The 17,097-nt window shown below is 42.4% G+C and overlaps 1 protein-coding gene and 1 long non-coding RNA gene across 2 annotated transcripts in view; one reads left to right on the top strand and one right to left on the bottom strand.

Annotated features, from left to right (window-relative positions):
* The window catches only part of LOC127582417 (uncharacterized), a 39,347-nt gene that overhangs the window by 4,692 nt on the left and 17,558 nt on the right, over positions 1-17,097 (top strand). The window lies entirely within an intron of this gene.
* Positions 1-17,097, bottom strand: part of slc35e1 (solute carrier family 35 member E1) — a 32,928-nt gene that overhangs the window by 8,920 nt on the left and 6,911 nt on the right. The window contains exons 2-4 of the mRNA XM_052037631.1: positions 11,565-11,635; positions 10,432-10,569; positions 6,340-6,465 (exon numbers count right to left, since the gene is read on the bottom strand). Coding sequence (XP_051893591.1) covers positions 6,340-6,465; positions 10,432-10,569; positions 11,565-11,635 — 335 coding nt within the window. The remainder of the gene's footprint in view (positions 1-6,339; positions 6,466-10,431; positions 10,570-11,564; positions 11,636-17,097) is intronic.

Genomic DNA, 17,097 nt, shown 5'->3' with positions numbered 1-17,097 from the left:
TTGCTGTCATTATGAAAACGGTGATTATGGAACAAAGCATTGTACCTCTGCCCAATGGAAACATGCAACACATTTTGCTATCTTAGGTTCAATGTGACAGATGTTTCTCTTCAAAATGAAAACAATATACCCTTCAAAAAGGCAACAACCAAATTTGTCAGAATAACTAAATGGATATGGATTACAGACAGTCCCTGGATTAAGAACACCTGAAATAGCCCTACGTACAACAACCTTCCATAATATTATTAACTTCCAAAGTCCAACCTACGTACATACATTTGTTCCTACGTACGGCAGAACTAGTTTCCTCTCTCACTCCACTTTTAGTAATAGTTCTTTCTCATCAGTCTTATGTTCTCTTGATGCCATTCATTACAATACGGTGTTGGTACGGTTATCATGAAGTGATTTTTTTGTGTATTTCCTGACTTGTGGACAAAAATTGACTCATGGACATCTGTGAAAACAGAACCTGTTTGTTACCTGGGGCTAATTCCTAGGACTTTGATAAGAACAGAAAATGCCGGAAACATTCAGCAGTCAGGCAGCATCTGTGGAATGAGAAACAGAGTTAACATTTCAAGTTTAAGATTCTTCATCAGAACTAAAAAACTCTGATGAAGGGTCATTGACCTGAAACGTTAACTGTTTCTGCATGACATGAAGAATTTTTTTTCCAAATTTTTTATATTTTAGATTTCAAGCATTTGTAGTTTTTGATTTCCAAGGACAAAGGTGCTGACCTACGAAGTCCGTATTCCTGGCATATTTCTGTGTGGCAGTGAAACATGGCCTGAACATGAACACAGTTGCCGAGAAAGGCAGCTCAGCAACTTCCACCTTCAATGTATTCTTGGCATCTCATGGAAGAAAAACGTTTCCAAAACAATTGCTCCCTCTGAAGCAGAGACGCCAAATATCTCAGCACTCACTCAGCAAAAGTTAGCCGTGCTGGCTCAGGCCTGTGCACAGGAAGAGGTTGTACCCTATGCAGAGGTGGCCCAAGCTGCATGAATACCAGGACCCCCACAACTTCACTTTAAGGATGTTAGTAAAGGGTTAACAAGGGGTTATGAAATCTGTAAATGCAATGGATACAAATGCTATATCCACAATAAACTAGTCTGGAGCCTGAAAAATTTGTGGTACAAAGTACATAATTTATATATCCAAGTTTTACAGGTCAAAGGATTGAAGAATTTAAATCAATCATTTCCAGTCAAGGACAGAATTAACAAACACTAAAAGCAGCTCTCCCTAGTTCTCCCACTACAGAGTCAGTCCAGTCTCACCAGTTTGAGCTTCCATGAAAATGCAGCTGGTAAATACAGGATGGGCCATCTAAAAGATTATCGATTTATTTGTGAATAGATGCTAAAGACTCTCATCTAGCATTATTTAAATAGTGCACTGAAAACAAAAGGGTTCTCTAAATGAAAAAAACTATTTGTCTAGAAATTGCTTGACCCTGCTTGAAGTGTGATGGAAACCTCTAATCTGGCACAGATTGAGGAAACACAACTTTCTAAAGCCAAACTCCAAGCAAGTGAAAACTACATGGATAAAAGTGATGTGTCAGTAAAAACAGGAAGGCAGATTATTATCTGAATGGTGAAAGATTGGGAAAGTGGTGGTGAAATGAGACCTGGGTGTCCTTGTGCACCAGTCAATAAAGGTGTGTGTACAGGTGGTTAGGAAGGCAAATAGTATGTTGGCCTTCATGGTGTGAGGATTCAAGTACAGGAGCAGGTATGCCTTTCTGCAATCATACAGGGCCTTAGTGAGACCACACCTTGAGTAATGTGTGCAGTTTTGGTCTCATTATCTGAAAGGAATGTCTTTGCAATGGAGGAATTGCAGTCACAGTTCAGACCGATTCCTGACACATGAAGAAAGATTGGGTTGATTAATATTCACTAGAGTTATAAGGAGAGGGAATTTCATAGAAATCTAGAAAATTCTAACAGGATTGATTAGAATAAAGGCAGGAAGGGTGTTCCCAATCGTGGGTGAGTCCAGGATCGGGGTCACAGTCTAAGCAAAAGGCAGATGTGATTGAGATGAGGAGAAATTTCTTCACTGAAAGTGGTGATGCTGTGGAATTCTCTGCCACAGAAAACAGTTGAAGCCAAATCATTCAAGAAAAAGCTAGCTATAGGTTTTATGGCTAGAGGGATAAGGGTACTATATTTGGATGTTCAGCCACAGTCTTATTGATTGCCGCAGCAGGCTTGAATGGCCGACTCCTGCTCATATCTTCTGTGTAGTAAAGTCACTTTCAACAAGCAGTCTGGGCTCCTTGTAAGTAACTGGGACCTTGCTCTGAGACCACCCTTCCTGTTGTGTGATATGGTGGAAGAGAGACAGGGAATGATTGAAAATGCAGCTCAACCACAATCAAAATGATTTAGTCTTAAGAGACTCGAAAGAGCATATTTACACTCTTGAGCAAACTGCCTATTGACATGCCTGGATGTTGGATGAGTCTGTCAAGTAATTCTTTTTGCAGCTAGGTGTTCCAGGTACAGGTGCTATAGGTGGGATGGAGATGGAGGAGAGAGAGGAGGGGATGTTGTATTTCTGCATCATGGCAGTGGTCTGAGATGAAATTACTAAGGGATCGCCCAGTGAGGCTTTATGGGTGGACCTGAGAAATAAGAAGGGGATGATCACCTTGTTAGGATTGCATTATAGGCCCCCTAATAGTCAATGGGAATTAGAGGAACAAATATGCAGGGACATTGCAGAAAGTTGCAAGAATAATGAGGTTGTCATAGTAGGGGATTTTAACTTTCCTAACATAGACTGGGACTGCCATTGTGCTAAGGGCTTAGATAGGGTGGAATTTGTTCAGTGTGTTCAGGAAAGTTTCCTCAGGCAATATGTTGAAGGCCCTACCAGGGAGAGGGCAAAGCTCGACCGACTCTTGGGAAATGAGGCTGGACAAGTGACTGAGGTGTCAGTGGGGGAGCACTTTGGGACCAGTGACCATAGTTCTATTAGTTTTAAATTAGTTATGGAAAAGGACAGATCTGGTCCACAAGTTAAAGTTCTAAATTGTGGCAAGGTAAATTTTGACTGTAATGGACAGGAACTTGCAAAAGGTGGAGTATGTTGTTTGCAGGCAAAGGAACATCTGGAAATTGCGAGGCTTTTAAAAGTGAGATATCAAGAGTTCAAGATCTGCATGTTCCTATTACAGTGAAAGGCAAGGCTGGCAGGAGTAGGAAACCCTGAATGATGAAGTATCTTGAGGCTCTGGTCAGGAAAAAGGAGGCATGGGTACAGGCAGCTGGGATCGAGTGAATCCCGGGAGGAGTATAGGGGGTGAAGGAGTATATTCAAGAAGGAAATCAGAAGTGCAAAAAGGAGGCACGAGATAGGTTTGGCAGGGAAGACTAAGGAAAATCCAAAGAGATTTTATATTAAGGAAAAAAGAGTAACTAGGGAGAGAATAGGACCCCTCAAAGACCAAAGTGGACATCTTTGTGTAGAGCTGTGGAAGATGGGCAAGGTCCCCAATGAGTATTTCTCTTGTTTTTACTGTGGAGAAAGACATGAAGACTGGACCTTGAAATACTTAATGGGGAAGTCGTGGGGATAGTCTGCATTATATCAGAGGAGGTATTGGATGTCTTAAGACCTATGAAGGTAGATAAATCTCCAGGGCCTGATCAGATATTATCCAAGAACACTGTGAGAGGCTAGAGAAGAAATTGCATAAGTCCTGGCAGAGATATATGCATCATCATTAGCCACGGGTGAGAAGACTGGAGAGTGGCTAATGTTGTGCCTTTATTTAAGAAAGGCTGCAAAGAAAAACCTGGGAACTATAGACCAGTAAGCCTAACATCTGTGGTAGGTAAGTTAATAGAAGGGATTCTGAAGGATAAGATATACAAGCATTTGGAAAGACAGGAGTTCATTAGGGATAGTCAGCATGGCTTTGTGCGTGGGAGATCACGCCTCACGAATCTGAGTTTTTTTTGAAGAAGTAACCAAGAAGGTCAATGAGGGCAGGGCGGTAGACATGGTCTATATAGACTTCAGTAAGGCCTTTGATAAGGTTCCCCATGGTAGGCTGCTATGGAAAGGTAGATCGAATGGGATCCAGGGAGAGCTGGCTAATTAGATACAGAATTGGCTTGATGGTAGGAAGCAGAGGGTGAAGGTGGAAGGTTGTTCTCCAGACTGGAGGCCCGTGACTAATGGTGTGCACCAGGGGTCGGTGCTGGGCCCATTGCTATTTGTCTTCTATATTAATGGTTTGGATGACAATGTACAAAGCATGGTTAATAAGTTTGCAGATGACACTAAACTAGGTGGTGTCGTTGACAGTGAAGCTGGTTATCAGGATTTACAGTGGGATCTTCATCAGCTGGGTAAGAGGACCAAGGAATGGCAAAGGGAGTTTAATTTGGATAATTGCGAGGTGTTACATTTTGGGAAGACAAATGAGGGTAGGACTTTTACAGTGAACAGAAGGGCCCTGGGGAGTGTTGTAGAACAGAGGGACCTAGGAGTACAAGTACACGGTTTCCTGAAAGTGATGTCGCAGGTAGACAGGGTGGTGAAGAAGGTTGTTGCCACAGTCAGGGCACTGAATATAGAAGCTGGGATGTTATGTTGCAGTTGTACAAGACATTGGTGAGGCCACATTTGGAATATTATGTTCGGTTTCGGTCACCCTGCTATAGGAAAGATGCCAGTAAGCTGGAAGGAGTGCGGAGGAGATTTAAAAGGATGTTGCCAGGACTCAAGGGACTGAGTTATGGTGAGAGGTTGAGACTTTTTTCCCATTGGAGTATAGGAGAATGAGGTGTGATCTTATAGAGGTGTATAAAATTATGAGGGACATAGATAGGGTGAATGTGCACAGTCTGTTTCTCAGGGTTGTGGAATCAAGAACTAGAGGGCACAGGTTTAAGGTGACAGGGAAGAGATTTAATAGGAACCCAAGGGACAACTTTTTCACCCAGAGGGTGGTCAGTATATGGAACTAGCTGCCAGAGGAAGTGGTTGAGGCAGGTACCTTAACAACATTTAAAAGGTACTTGGACAGGTACATGGATATGGGCGAAATGTGGGCAAATGGGAATCTTGGTTGGCATGGACCAGTTGGGCTGAAGGGCCTGTTTCCATGCTGTATGACCCTATGACTCCTCGGTGTCTTATCTTCCTACTACTAATATATTTCCTGTTATAGATTATGCAGAATGGCACAAAATACTCCAGCTATGGCCTAATTATTCACTGAAATTTTGTTGTTTAAACCCTAATGTACTTCTGTACAAAATCTCAATGCCTTCTTTGTGTTGGTCTCTTCTACCTGCACTCTATCTATTAAACAGTGTACTATATCCAGACAAGATTTATACTATAGCGTGTGTTTTCTATTTAACCAAGAGCTCATGTCCAATAATAAGTATAAAGCCAAAGTTTGCAATGACATTACAGCTTGATGCTGTATTGCAGTAGTTCAGGACAATATTCTTACCCAAAGGATTGGAATGTATTCCAGTGAGAGATCTGGCTTGTCCCAGTGGTTAGGACCCACAAGCCTGTGGCCAGGCTGCTGTTCTAACACTCAGGTTCAGAGGCCAGGAGAAGATCAGGCAGGGTGACCTTTCCACAGTTGCACATCTTTCACTGGTAAAAATGGAGAGTGACGACAGAGCAAGAGGGTCCCTGTCAGTCCTGTGATGTTGATACACTCTGCAGTTTTACTACTGAGATAAGTTTTTCATTTCTTAAGACACCAGAGTGTTGATACAGAACAGTCCTGACATCGTCTTTGCTTGAATAAGGAACATTTTTCTTTTGCTTTTTAGTTTGGCAGCAGATCAAGGAAAAGGTACAAAGGGCCCTGTGCTTCAATCAGTGATGCAAAAGCTTGCAAACATTCTGACTGTTTCTTAGTCAGGTCCAATGTACTGGCCTCATTCAATCTTCCTCTAAATTATCTTCGATCCTCTATGTAAAAAAAAACATCATTGAGGTCAGCCCTAAGCTTGTCCTCTTATCCCTGGGATATCTAATGCAGAGGATTTACTTTTATCGCCTTATTGTGTATTACACGTGCTTCTCCAAAGTCAGAGGTAGTGAGGAAGCCCAGGTTTAGTTAGTTGTCTCTCACAGGCCTTCACATTTTGAGACAATGAATCAATGTTACCTCTGTACTACAGGACCAGGAAAGGCTACAACACAGACCATTGCATGCCAACCTCGACAGCTGCTCAGGCCAATGTTGAATTCTTATATGAACTGGAAATACAAATAGTTGGCAAATTGCACAGAAACTTAGAAACACTGGCTTTGCATAAAGATGGCACTCACTACTGAGCTGTTAACAAAAAATGCAGAAAGATCGACAAGGATCCAAGTTGGAATCATAAAGACGACAGCATAACATCCAAGGATATAGAGAAGTCGGAGGTGATGCATCCGTGTATCCCTCAGCACCTGGGGGCAGAGGAAAGATCAAAGACATAAGTGGCACCTTCAAATGAGCATATAGATTAGGACAGGGGTTGTTTGGAAAACAGAATTAACCATAATATTAATACACACACAAGTAGTCTCTACATCACTTAGTCTATTCTGTACTAACTCCGTTGTCTTTCACTATTTTATACACCTTTATTGCCACCAAACTTGACTATTCCAATACACTCCTGGCCAGTTTTCCTTGTTCCACTCTCCATTAACATTAAGTCATTGAAAAATCTGCTTACCCCTTTACCACCCCATGCTTGCCAACCTATATTTGCCGCAGTTCAACACTGAAAATTTTTTTTAAATCTCATTTTTTGCTTTCAAGTCCCTAATCCAGCCCTAACCACCACCCCTTTTTCTGTAAAAACCTTTAACTTTATAAGGAGAGGTATCTCACTGACCCCGGAATTAACTGTTCATCATTGACACCATTCCTTCACCTTTCAAGGTTCTAAGTGATGGAATACCCAAGTTAAACTTTTCCATCAATCTAATTCACTTTCCATCTTTAAAATGTTTCTTTCATCATCTGCCCAAGTACTTTGTACAACTTCTACACTCAGTGCCCTGACTGACGAAGGCCAATGTGCCAAAAGCCTCCTTCACTGCCCCATCTACCTGCGACGCCACTTTCAGGGACCTACGTACTTGTACTCCTAAGGTCCCTCTGTTCTACAACACTACTGTTCACTGTTGTATAACCCTGTAATGTATACAGCTTTGGTGAAATACTCTGCATCTTGCAACGTTAAACTTTACCAGAGAGATGACATTTTGCTGCTGTGTTGTTAAAATGCTTAATCCGCCTAATAATACTTTTCAAGCATCTCTCACACTGTCACCTGCTGCATAGTTCTCTCTCCAAGGAACCTTTCTCATCTGTGATCATCTCATTAACAGTGCTGAATGCCTTCTCAAGGGCTCTGGGTTTACACTTGCTATAATAATTTTTAATTATTTTTTAATGGAGTAGAATCTCACTAAACATTTTACAAAAACATTATAAAAGAAAATTTGCTTTCAAGCCATGTGGGGAGATTTAGATCAGACAACCAAATGTTTGGTTAAAAGGGTAGGTTTTAATAAGCAGGAGGCCACTTTTAACAAGATCATGGCTGATCTGATTACAACCTCAACTCTCTATTCTAATCCACCTTCAGTAACTTTTCACCCCTTTAATTATTATCTCTGCCTTTAAAATATTCAAACACTCTGCCTCCACTGCCTTTAAGGATGAAAGTTCCAAAGACTCTCAACCCTTAAAAGAAAGTTGCCCCACCTCTATCTTAAATAAGTAAGCCCCTATTTTTTGTTTGCAGTGACCACTAGTTCTAGATTCTTCCATATCAGAAAACATCCTCTCCATATTCAACTTGTCAAGACCCTTCAGAATCTTACGTATTTCAATCAATCAAGCCCCCTTACTTTCTTCTGAACTCTCATGGATACAAATCTAATCTATCCATCATTTCCTCGTAAGACAATGCATCTTTTCCAGTGATTAGTCTTGTAAATCTTAGGTCACAGGGTCAGAGTTACACAGCATGGAAACAGACCCTTCAGCCCAACTCGTCCATGCCGACCAATGTGCCTACCTGAGCTAGTCTTATTTAGCGGGGTTTGGCCCTTGTCCTTCTAAACCCTCCATATCCGTGAACTTGTTCAACTGTCTTTTAAACGTTGTAATGCACCACTTCTATCTCATCATCTTGTTCCATATACTCACCACCCTCCGTGTGGAAAAACTTACCACTCATGTCCTCTTTAAATCTTTCTCCTCTTACCTAAAGTCTAAGTTTAGACTCCCCTACCCTGGGAAAAAGACTATGACCATCTACCCTATCTATGTCCCCTGTGTTTCACAAACCTCTATAAGATCACCCCTATCTATCCAGCCTTTCCTCATAACTCAAGCCCTCCAGTCCCAGCAACATTTGTGTGAATCGTTTCCGTACCTCTCCAGCTTAATCCTATAACATGGCAACCTGAACTGCACACAATGCTCCAAGTGCGGTCTCAACCATCATCTTGTACAGCTGTAACAGGACATCTCAACTCTTGGACTTGTTGCCCCCAACTGATGAAGGTAAACATCCCAGATACCTCTTCACCACCCTATCTAAACTGTGTCAACAGTTTCAGGGAATGATGCTCTTGTACCCCAAGGTCTCTCTGTAATCTTCTGGTACCTCACCTGTGGCTAACAAAGACAGAGAAATCTCTGCCAGGATCCCAGCAATTTCTTGCCTTGCTTGCCACAACGTCCTGGGATACACTTGATCAGGCCCCAGGGATTTATCTACCTTTATAAACCTCATGACCACCGCCTTCTCTCTTGTAATGTCAATATGTTTCAGGACATCACTGTTCTCTTCCCTGAAGTCATTGGCTTCCATGACCTTCTCGATGGTAAATACAGAAAGTAAATACATAAAGGCCTCACCCATCTCCCATGGCGCCACACGTAGACGACCACACAGATCTTTAGTGGACCTATTTTCTGCCTAGTTATCCAGTTGTTCTTAATGTACTTAAGTCTTTTCGGATTCTCCTTTACCTTATCTTCTCTGAACGTGCATTAAGATCCTTCCTTAAATAATGCCCTACTAATGCCTTTTATAACTGATGCATAACCTTCCTACTACTGTATTCAAATCTCCTGACCATAAATGATAACATTCTGTTAGTTTTCCCAATTATTTGCAGCATCTCCACGCAAGCCTTTTGCAGACATGCACAAGGACACCCAGATCCCTCAATTGTGCAATTGTCTTTGGTGCTTGTTGGGGATTCAATTTAAGGAGAGCTTGTTACGCTAAATTTTAAACATGTTTTCCTAAACAGGTCTGTGCCATCAAATATTTACCCTCTCTCCTGGACTAACATTCTTTCTCAGATCTTCACCTTACCTCTATCCTCCTCAGGTCTTTAAATTTCAGCTAACTATCACTGAACCACTATTTCACATTCTCCCCACTTTTACTCTCATCTTCCTACCCATCCTCAACAAAAAAGCAATGCAAAATATTCCAAGTGTTGGAAACCTTAAAACAAAAAATGCTGTAAATACTCAAGTCAAGCAACATCTCTGGAGAGAGAAGAAGAGTTAGCGTTTCAGGTCAGTGACGTTTCATCAATTCTAACGGACCTTAAAAGTTAGCCCTGGAATGTGGAAAGACATGCTGCGGTGATTGCTTGATCTTTCTGGACAAATTTCTTCAAGAACAAAAAAGAATATTACTTTTCTGTTGACTACTTTGCTCTTCTCAAATTTTAGCTGGAGGGAATTTCTCCCTCACAGTTGCTGCCTGACCTTTGAGTAGTTCTAAAGTTTTCAGTTTTGATTTACAATTCGGAAGAATTTCAATAAATGCAATTGGAGGGTGCATGTCCACACAGATAATCATCCAATGAGCCTGCTGATTTGAAGAACTAGTATACCTAACTTGGCAACTTGTTACTGGGAAAAGTTTGTTTCATTTTCACCCTTGCTTCCAAACTACCTTATTCACTATTGATTGCTGAGGCCAACACTTTGCTATTTCAGTAAATATTCCACCCAAGAACTGACACAGCTCACAACTACAGACTGCGCAATTAGAGCAGTGCAGTAAGTAAGATTCCAGGGTGCCACCACTTTCGTCCTACACTTCATCCCAAATCTCAGTTCCCCTGTTATGGGAATGGTAAATGAAATAAGTCCAGGTATTACCTGTTAAAAAATGTCATTGTACTCAGCATGGTTTAACACATAGCTCCCCACTCAGAGCCAATGTCTGGGTGTAGCTCAGTCCCTTAACTTGTGGTCATGGATCACAAAAGGGAGAAAATGTAAGTGTAAAAAGGAAATGAGCCCTGGGAAAATTAGGACCACTGTACCTTCACCTTGTCTGGGTAGATGCCAAATCTCAAATTTTAGAGCCATTTCTTTACCTTCTTAGAGAAGATGTTCTGAAGAGAGAAGCAGAGTGTGGCAGCAAGTGCACTAATTAGTCCCCAAATGTCGAAGGAGAGTTCAGTCACCGTGGCCAAGAAAACTCCAGATATGATGGGGATAAGTGATATGTAGACCTGCCAGAAAGGGAAATTACAGTTAGCACAACATGTAATATCTGATTTTTTTTTCAGATGGAAGTAGGTCTTCATTGACCCCAAAATTATTCTCCATTGAGATCTGCATCAGCTTTTCTTTGTTTAGTGTAAATATTGAAACTGCATTAAGGACACAAGTTTCTTAGAAAACATCATTTCTGCTTACAACTCAGTCTTCTGCAAAGTTTATCAAATTGTTTTCTGTGTGTGTAAACTGGCTGCCATGTTTCCTTCACCATAGCAATAACTGCACTTAAAATGTACTTTATTGAAGTACTAAAGTGTTTTGGGCTATACTGAGATCATTAACGATTATGTACTGTGCTAAAATCTAAGAATCACATTTATGTTGGTCTCACCTTTAAAGCCCTAAACCAATGAAGAATGGGTGCAGCATGTAAAGCTGATGCTAATTATCACAATGTTTAGGCACAAACTGCTGAGTGGGTGACAAGATGTGTTTTTCTGTGAAACTATTCACCTCTCAAAAGATGCACATACCAACTCAGCTAATCCTCTGGGAACTGAAGGTACTTCCTTCCAGGCTGGAGGCATATCCTCAGCATTGGGAAAGGACGGGTTGCTGTCACTCAGTTAGCTTTGGATGCCCAAGGAAATTCAATGGTGCATATCTGAACCAGTCACACCATTGCAATAGTCAGAAATGCCGGGCTCTTCTCAGTAACAGAAGCACAGATTTGGAAATGGAAAAAGAGACCAAGCATGTGACAAAGAACTACCTACAGAAAGCCATAGCCTTTTCTTTTTAATATTACAACAGCCTCATCCAAATTAGGAGCATTTTATTTGGAATATATTTCATAATTTGAGGCATAACATCCAACATTTTTCCCATTCTTAGCCCCTGATTATCCCTGAATGATAAGAAAACCATGTGGAAGCTGAAAAATTAAACACCTATAATGTGGTTTGTTACAAAACAAATTTTCATGGACCCTATGAAGGCCACATACCTTCATAGTTTGCTTCTCCTTCATGATGATACGGGAGAGAAACACCACCCAAATAGGCATGGTGGCCTTAACTAAGAAGAGAAACAAATGGAGAGGATTAGAAACAATTCAATGCTACCTCACAGTTGAACTTACTCATTGCCTCATAGCATGGAGATCAGATGTTGCTGTACAATGGCCCAAGCATCTTCCATGAGAGATACTTAAATCATGACCATTTCTGATGCCAACCTCTCACCATACTCAAACACACTAGAGCTAGTAAGGAAATAAATTCTACACAGACGGAAGTATTTTAGGGGGTAAAGGCAGTTGCATATGAAAGGAGAAAAGAGTCAATGTGACTGAGCTAACAACAAATAAGTTTCTCAATTACTGTATGTGAAATAGCATTGCCAAGAGATCAAAAGTAAAATACAGTCATGAACCAGTGGTAGTTACTCTCACCCCAAAGTTCAAATCACAATCCAAGAGACTTGAGCACAAAATCCAAGCTGTTTGTTACTGAGGGATGGCTGCCTTTTGAATACAGGTTAAGCTGAAGCTGTACACTTTCAGGTGGGTAAAACAGTAAAAATACTTCAAATGTAAGCAAATGACATTAGATGTATGCAAACTATCTCCAGAGAGTCTAAGATTACAACACAATACTTAACGAGTCTAGCTCATGGTGTTTTATGAACACGCAAAATTGAAGATGTTCTTTTGGTTTGTTCTCTGTAGATAGCCTTCTGCTGTTACAGGGCTTCCACCCTTCCAAATGATACCTGGTTTACCAGCCTGCCACATGTACTTGATAGAATAAATGGCACAGTAACTTGATCATGCTGCTGTAAACTGTCTTCTTAAAGCCCTCTCCTATTTCTTCCACACTCACTTCAGGAAGTACATTCCTGTAACAAAGACTGAGCCCATCAGATATCCTAGTCTTCCCCTCCATAACTTCCTTAAAGTCAGTGCCCCATCCAATGAAAGCAAGCATGCCATACGCCTTCTTTACCACCCTATCTACTTGCACGGCCACTTTCAGGGAGACATGGATCCCTCTGTACATCAGTGCTGTTAAGCGCCCCACCATTAACTGTGTACTTTCCTGTAACATTGAACTCCCAAAGTGCAACACCTCGCACTTGCTGGGATTAAACTCCATCTGCCACTTCTCTGCCCATATCTGTAACTGATCGATATCCAGCTGTATCCTTCGATAGCCCTTTACACTGTCCACAGCTCCACCAATCTTTGTGTCATCTGCAAACTTACTAACCCACCCATCTGTATTCTCATCCAAGTCATTTATGAACATTACAAACAACAGAGGCCCTGGCACTGATCCCTGCGGAGCACCACTGGTCACAGACCTCCAGCCAGAATAGCACCCCTCCATCACTACCCTGTCTTCTATGGGCCAGCCAATTCTGAATTCAAACTACCAAGTCACTGTGGATCCCATGCATCTTAATCTTCTGGCTCAGCCTACCATGAGGGACCTTGTCAAATGGCTCACTAAAATCCATGCAGACAACCTTCACTGCCCTACCCTCATCAATCACCTTCATCACCTCAAAAAAACTCAAATCAAATTAGTAAGATTTGAGTTTTAATCTCAAATACTAGAGGACATGCATTTAAGGTGAGAGGGGGAAAATTTAAAGGGGATGTGAGGGGCAAGTTTTGTCTTTAAAAACAGAGTAGTAGGTGCCTGGAATGGGCTACCAGGGGTAGCAGTGGAAGCAGATACAACAGCAGCGTTTCAGAGGCTGTTAGATATGTGAATACACATGGAATGGCGGGATATGGATCATGTATGGGCAGAAGAGATTTTGTTTAATTTGGTATCGAGTTTGGCGTTGACAATTCAATATCAAGGGTATAGAGTCTTCAAGCAGGATGTGGTGGGGGGGGTAGATTGTAAAAGAGGAAGTGGCATTACTACAGTAATTGACTATAGTAATGAGGGTATACAACAAGTCTTCTAATAATCAGCTGGAGGTACAAGAGAAGTAGGGAACTAGGCAGAATACAGTTAGGGATTTCAGCTTCCCCAGTATTGATAATCTTGGTGTGAAATAATTAGAGGGGCTGGAATTTTTGAAAATAAACTCAACTGCACTCGATTTTTATGTGCTCAAGTACGGTGAGGTACAAGTACATTGCAAAAGTTGCTTGCAGCAGCATCACAGGCACATAGGTTCAGACAACACACAAAGCATAAATTATACATTGTAAATTATCTATAAATTATAAGAATATTCAGGAGACCTTTTTGAGCCAGTGAGTAGATAGTCCTGCTATAGAAGGGACCCAGAAAGGACCCGCTGGAGAAGGGACATAGCTGAGCAAACAGAGTCATAGTCATAGAGTCAGAGTAATACAGCACGGAAACAGGCCCTTCGGCCCAACTGGTCCATGCTAACCACAGCATCCTTCCTGCTAGTCCCAGTTGCCTGTAGTTGGCCCATAACCCTCCAGGCCCCTCTCCTCCATGTACCTATCCAAATGCCTCTTAAACATTGCAACTGTACCCACCTTGACCACTTCCTCTGGCAGCTCATTCCAGGTACACACTACCCTTTGTGTAAAGAAGTTATCTTTCAGGTCTCTTTTAAATCTCTCTTCTCTTATCTTGTATCTGTGCCCTCTAGTTATGGACTCCCCAACCCTAGGGAAAAGACTATGATTGTCCACCCCTCATGATTTTATAAACTTCTAAGAGATCACCCCTCATTCTCCTACGCTTCGAATAGTAACCATAACTTTGTAGGTTTCAGGGTAGTTATGGAAAAGGATAAGGACGAACTGGAAATTAAGGTTGAAGATTGGAGGGGGAGGCCAATTGCAATACCATAAGACAGGACCTGGCAGTAGACTGGGAGCAGCTACTTGTAGGTAAGTTTACATCCAACAAGCAGGAGTCATTTAAAAGTGAAATAATTAAGAGTTCAGGGCCAATGTTTTCCTAGGTGAAAGGGTAAGGACAACTAGACTACGGAATCCTAGATGTCAAAGAATATCAAAGGTTGGATTAAAAAAAAGCATCTGGTAAGTCTGGAGCACTGAAAATGAAGAGGCCAGAAGAGTACAGAATGTAGGAAGGTGCTTAAAAAAATTAGGATGGCAAAGAGGGGGCACAAAAATTCCACAGCATTTTGTAATTATATTAAGGTCAACAAGGTAACCATGGAAAGAGTAGGGCCCAAGAAAAACTGCAGATAGTGGAAATCTTAAAAAACAGGAAGTGCTGGAAATACTCAGCAGGTCAGGCCACACCTGTGGGCAGAGAAACAGCGTTAACGTTTCAGGTCGAAGACCCTTCGTCAGAACTGGAAAGGGGACAAAAGCAGCTGGTTAAGCTACAGGGAGACTGAGGGAGGAGGCTGTCTGACAGTGTAAACCGGGGTGACCATGAGCATAAGCTGCAAACAAGGTGAGCTGGTCAATGAGCAAATGGGAGCAGTTAGAGAGTGAGGACATAGACAAAAGAGTATAAACACAAGAGACTGCAGATGCTGAAATCTAGAGCAAAAAAACGAGCCACTGGAGGAACTCAGAGGGTCAGGGAGCAAATGTGGATGGAAATGGGCAGTCGATGTTTTGGGTCAAGACCCTTGATCTGGACTGAAAGAGTAGAGGAGATGGCCAAAAGCAAAGAGGCGAGGGGGAGGGGTGGGGGCAACAGCTGGCAAGTGAAAGGTCAGTCATGGTGAGGACTGGCAGATGGCGTCAGGGAGGGGTGGAAACAGCACAGAAGAATGTAGGAGGGCCAAATCCAGAGCAGGAAAACATGCCCAGCATCTCGGGCTGGACACATCCTCCACTCCCGGAGGGAATAAAAGGAGGAAAAAAAACCAACAAACAAGCTGCCCATAGCACAAACAGATATGGATAGAAATAAAGTTAGCTGAAGTTGTAGAATTCAATATGAAGTCCAGAAGGATGTAGCATGCCCTGAGGGAACATGAGTTGCTGTTCCTCAAGCTTGCACTGGGCCTCATTATAACAGTTCAGGAAGCCACAGGTCAGAGTGGGATGGAAAATTAAATTGGCAGCCGACAGAAAGCTCAGGGTCACCTCTTTGTGAAGCACCTGTGTTCAGTCTGTGTGTTTGGTTTCTCCAATGTAGAGAAGACCACTTTGTGAACAGCCAATGCAGTACACTAGATTGGAAGTGCAAGTAAATGGGTGCTTCACCTGGAAAGGCTGTTTAGGTCCCAGGATGGGCAGGCAAAGGTTAAAGGACAGGTGTTGTAACATCTGTGGTGGCAAGGGAAAGTGCCGTAAGAAGAGGGATGGTTGGTGGGAATGGAAGGGTGGACCAGAGAGTCAGGGAGGGAACGGTCCCTGCAAAATGTTGAAAGGAGAAGAGAGGGGAAGACGTGTCGGGTTGTGGAATCTCTTTGAAAATGGCTGAAATTGCAGAGAATGATCTGTTGAATGCGGAGGCAAGTAGAAGATGAGGACCAGGGGAACTCTATCCTTGTTCTGTCCCAGAGGAGAGCAGGCGAGAGCAGACACACAGGAAATGGATGAGATGCAGTCGAGGGCTCTGTTAACAATGGTAGAGAGGAAGCCATGGTTCAGGAAGAAGGAAGACATTTCAGAGGCACCTGTACAGAAAGGATCATCATTGGAGCAAATACGACAGAGACAGAGGAACTGGCAGACTGGAGTAGTTGAGATAGCTGTGGGAGTTGGTTGGCTTATAATGGACGTTAGTAGCTAGCCGATCTCCTGAAATGGAGACCGAAAGATCCAGTAAAAGGAAGAGTCAGAGTCAGAGTATGGCCCATTAGGACCCAAACTGTGTCAGAGGACACAAGCGAAGTCTTAAATGAATACTTCTCTTCTGTACTCAGACTCATAGAATCATACAGCATGGAAGCAGGCCATTCCGTCCACCTATATGCAGACCAATGAGCACCCATCCTTATTAATCCCACCTACCAGAACTTAGCCCATTGCCTTCTATGCTCAGGCAATACAAGTGCTCATCTAGACAGTTCTTATTTGCTGTCAGTGACCCTGCTTCCACCACTCTCTCCGGCAGTGTGTTCCAGGTACTCACCACCCTCTGGGTGAAAAAAGTCCCCCTCAGATCCCCCCGAAATCTCTTACCTTAAATCTATGTCCTCTAGTTTTTTCTACTTTTTACATGAGGAAAAGTTTCCAAGAGTCTACCTTACCTATACCCTTCATGATTTTACATACCTCAATCATGTCCAATGTTAACCTCCTCTGCTCCGGGAAAACAGACCTAGCCTCTCCACAGAACTGAACCTCTCCATCTCAGGCAACATCCTGGTGAGTCTCCGCTGCACCTCTCCAGTGCTCTGTGGTGATCAGGGATATAGATAGAGCAGACCAATGTTCTATAATGTTGAAGCATAACCTCCCTGCAGTTGTATTCAGTGTCCCGGCTGATGAAGGCCAGTATCCCTAATGCCTTCTTAACCATGTTATCTACCTAAGCTGCCACCTTCAAGGATCTTTGGACTTTTACATCAAGGTCTCCCTATTCCCCAATACTCCTGAGGGT

This window comes from Pristis pectinata, chromosome 24 (assembly GCF_009764475.1).
Source record: "Pristis pectinata isolate sPriPec2 chromosome 24, sPriPec2.1.pri, whole genome shotgun sequence".
In the NCBI taxonomy this organism is placed as follows: Eukaryota; Metazoa; Chordata; class Chondrichthyes; order Rhinopristiformes; family Pristidae; genus Pristis; species Pristis pectinata.
The sequence above is the reverse complement of the archived record's forward strand: the minus strand, read 5'-3'. Positions and strand labels throughout refer to the sequence as shown.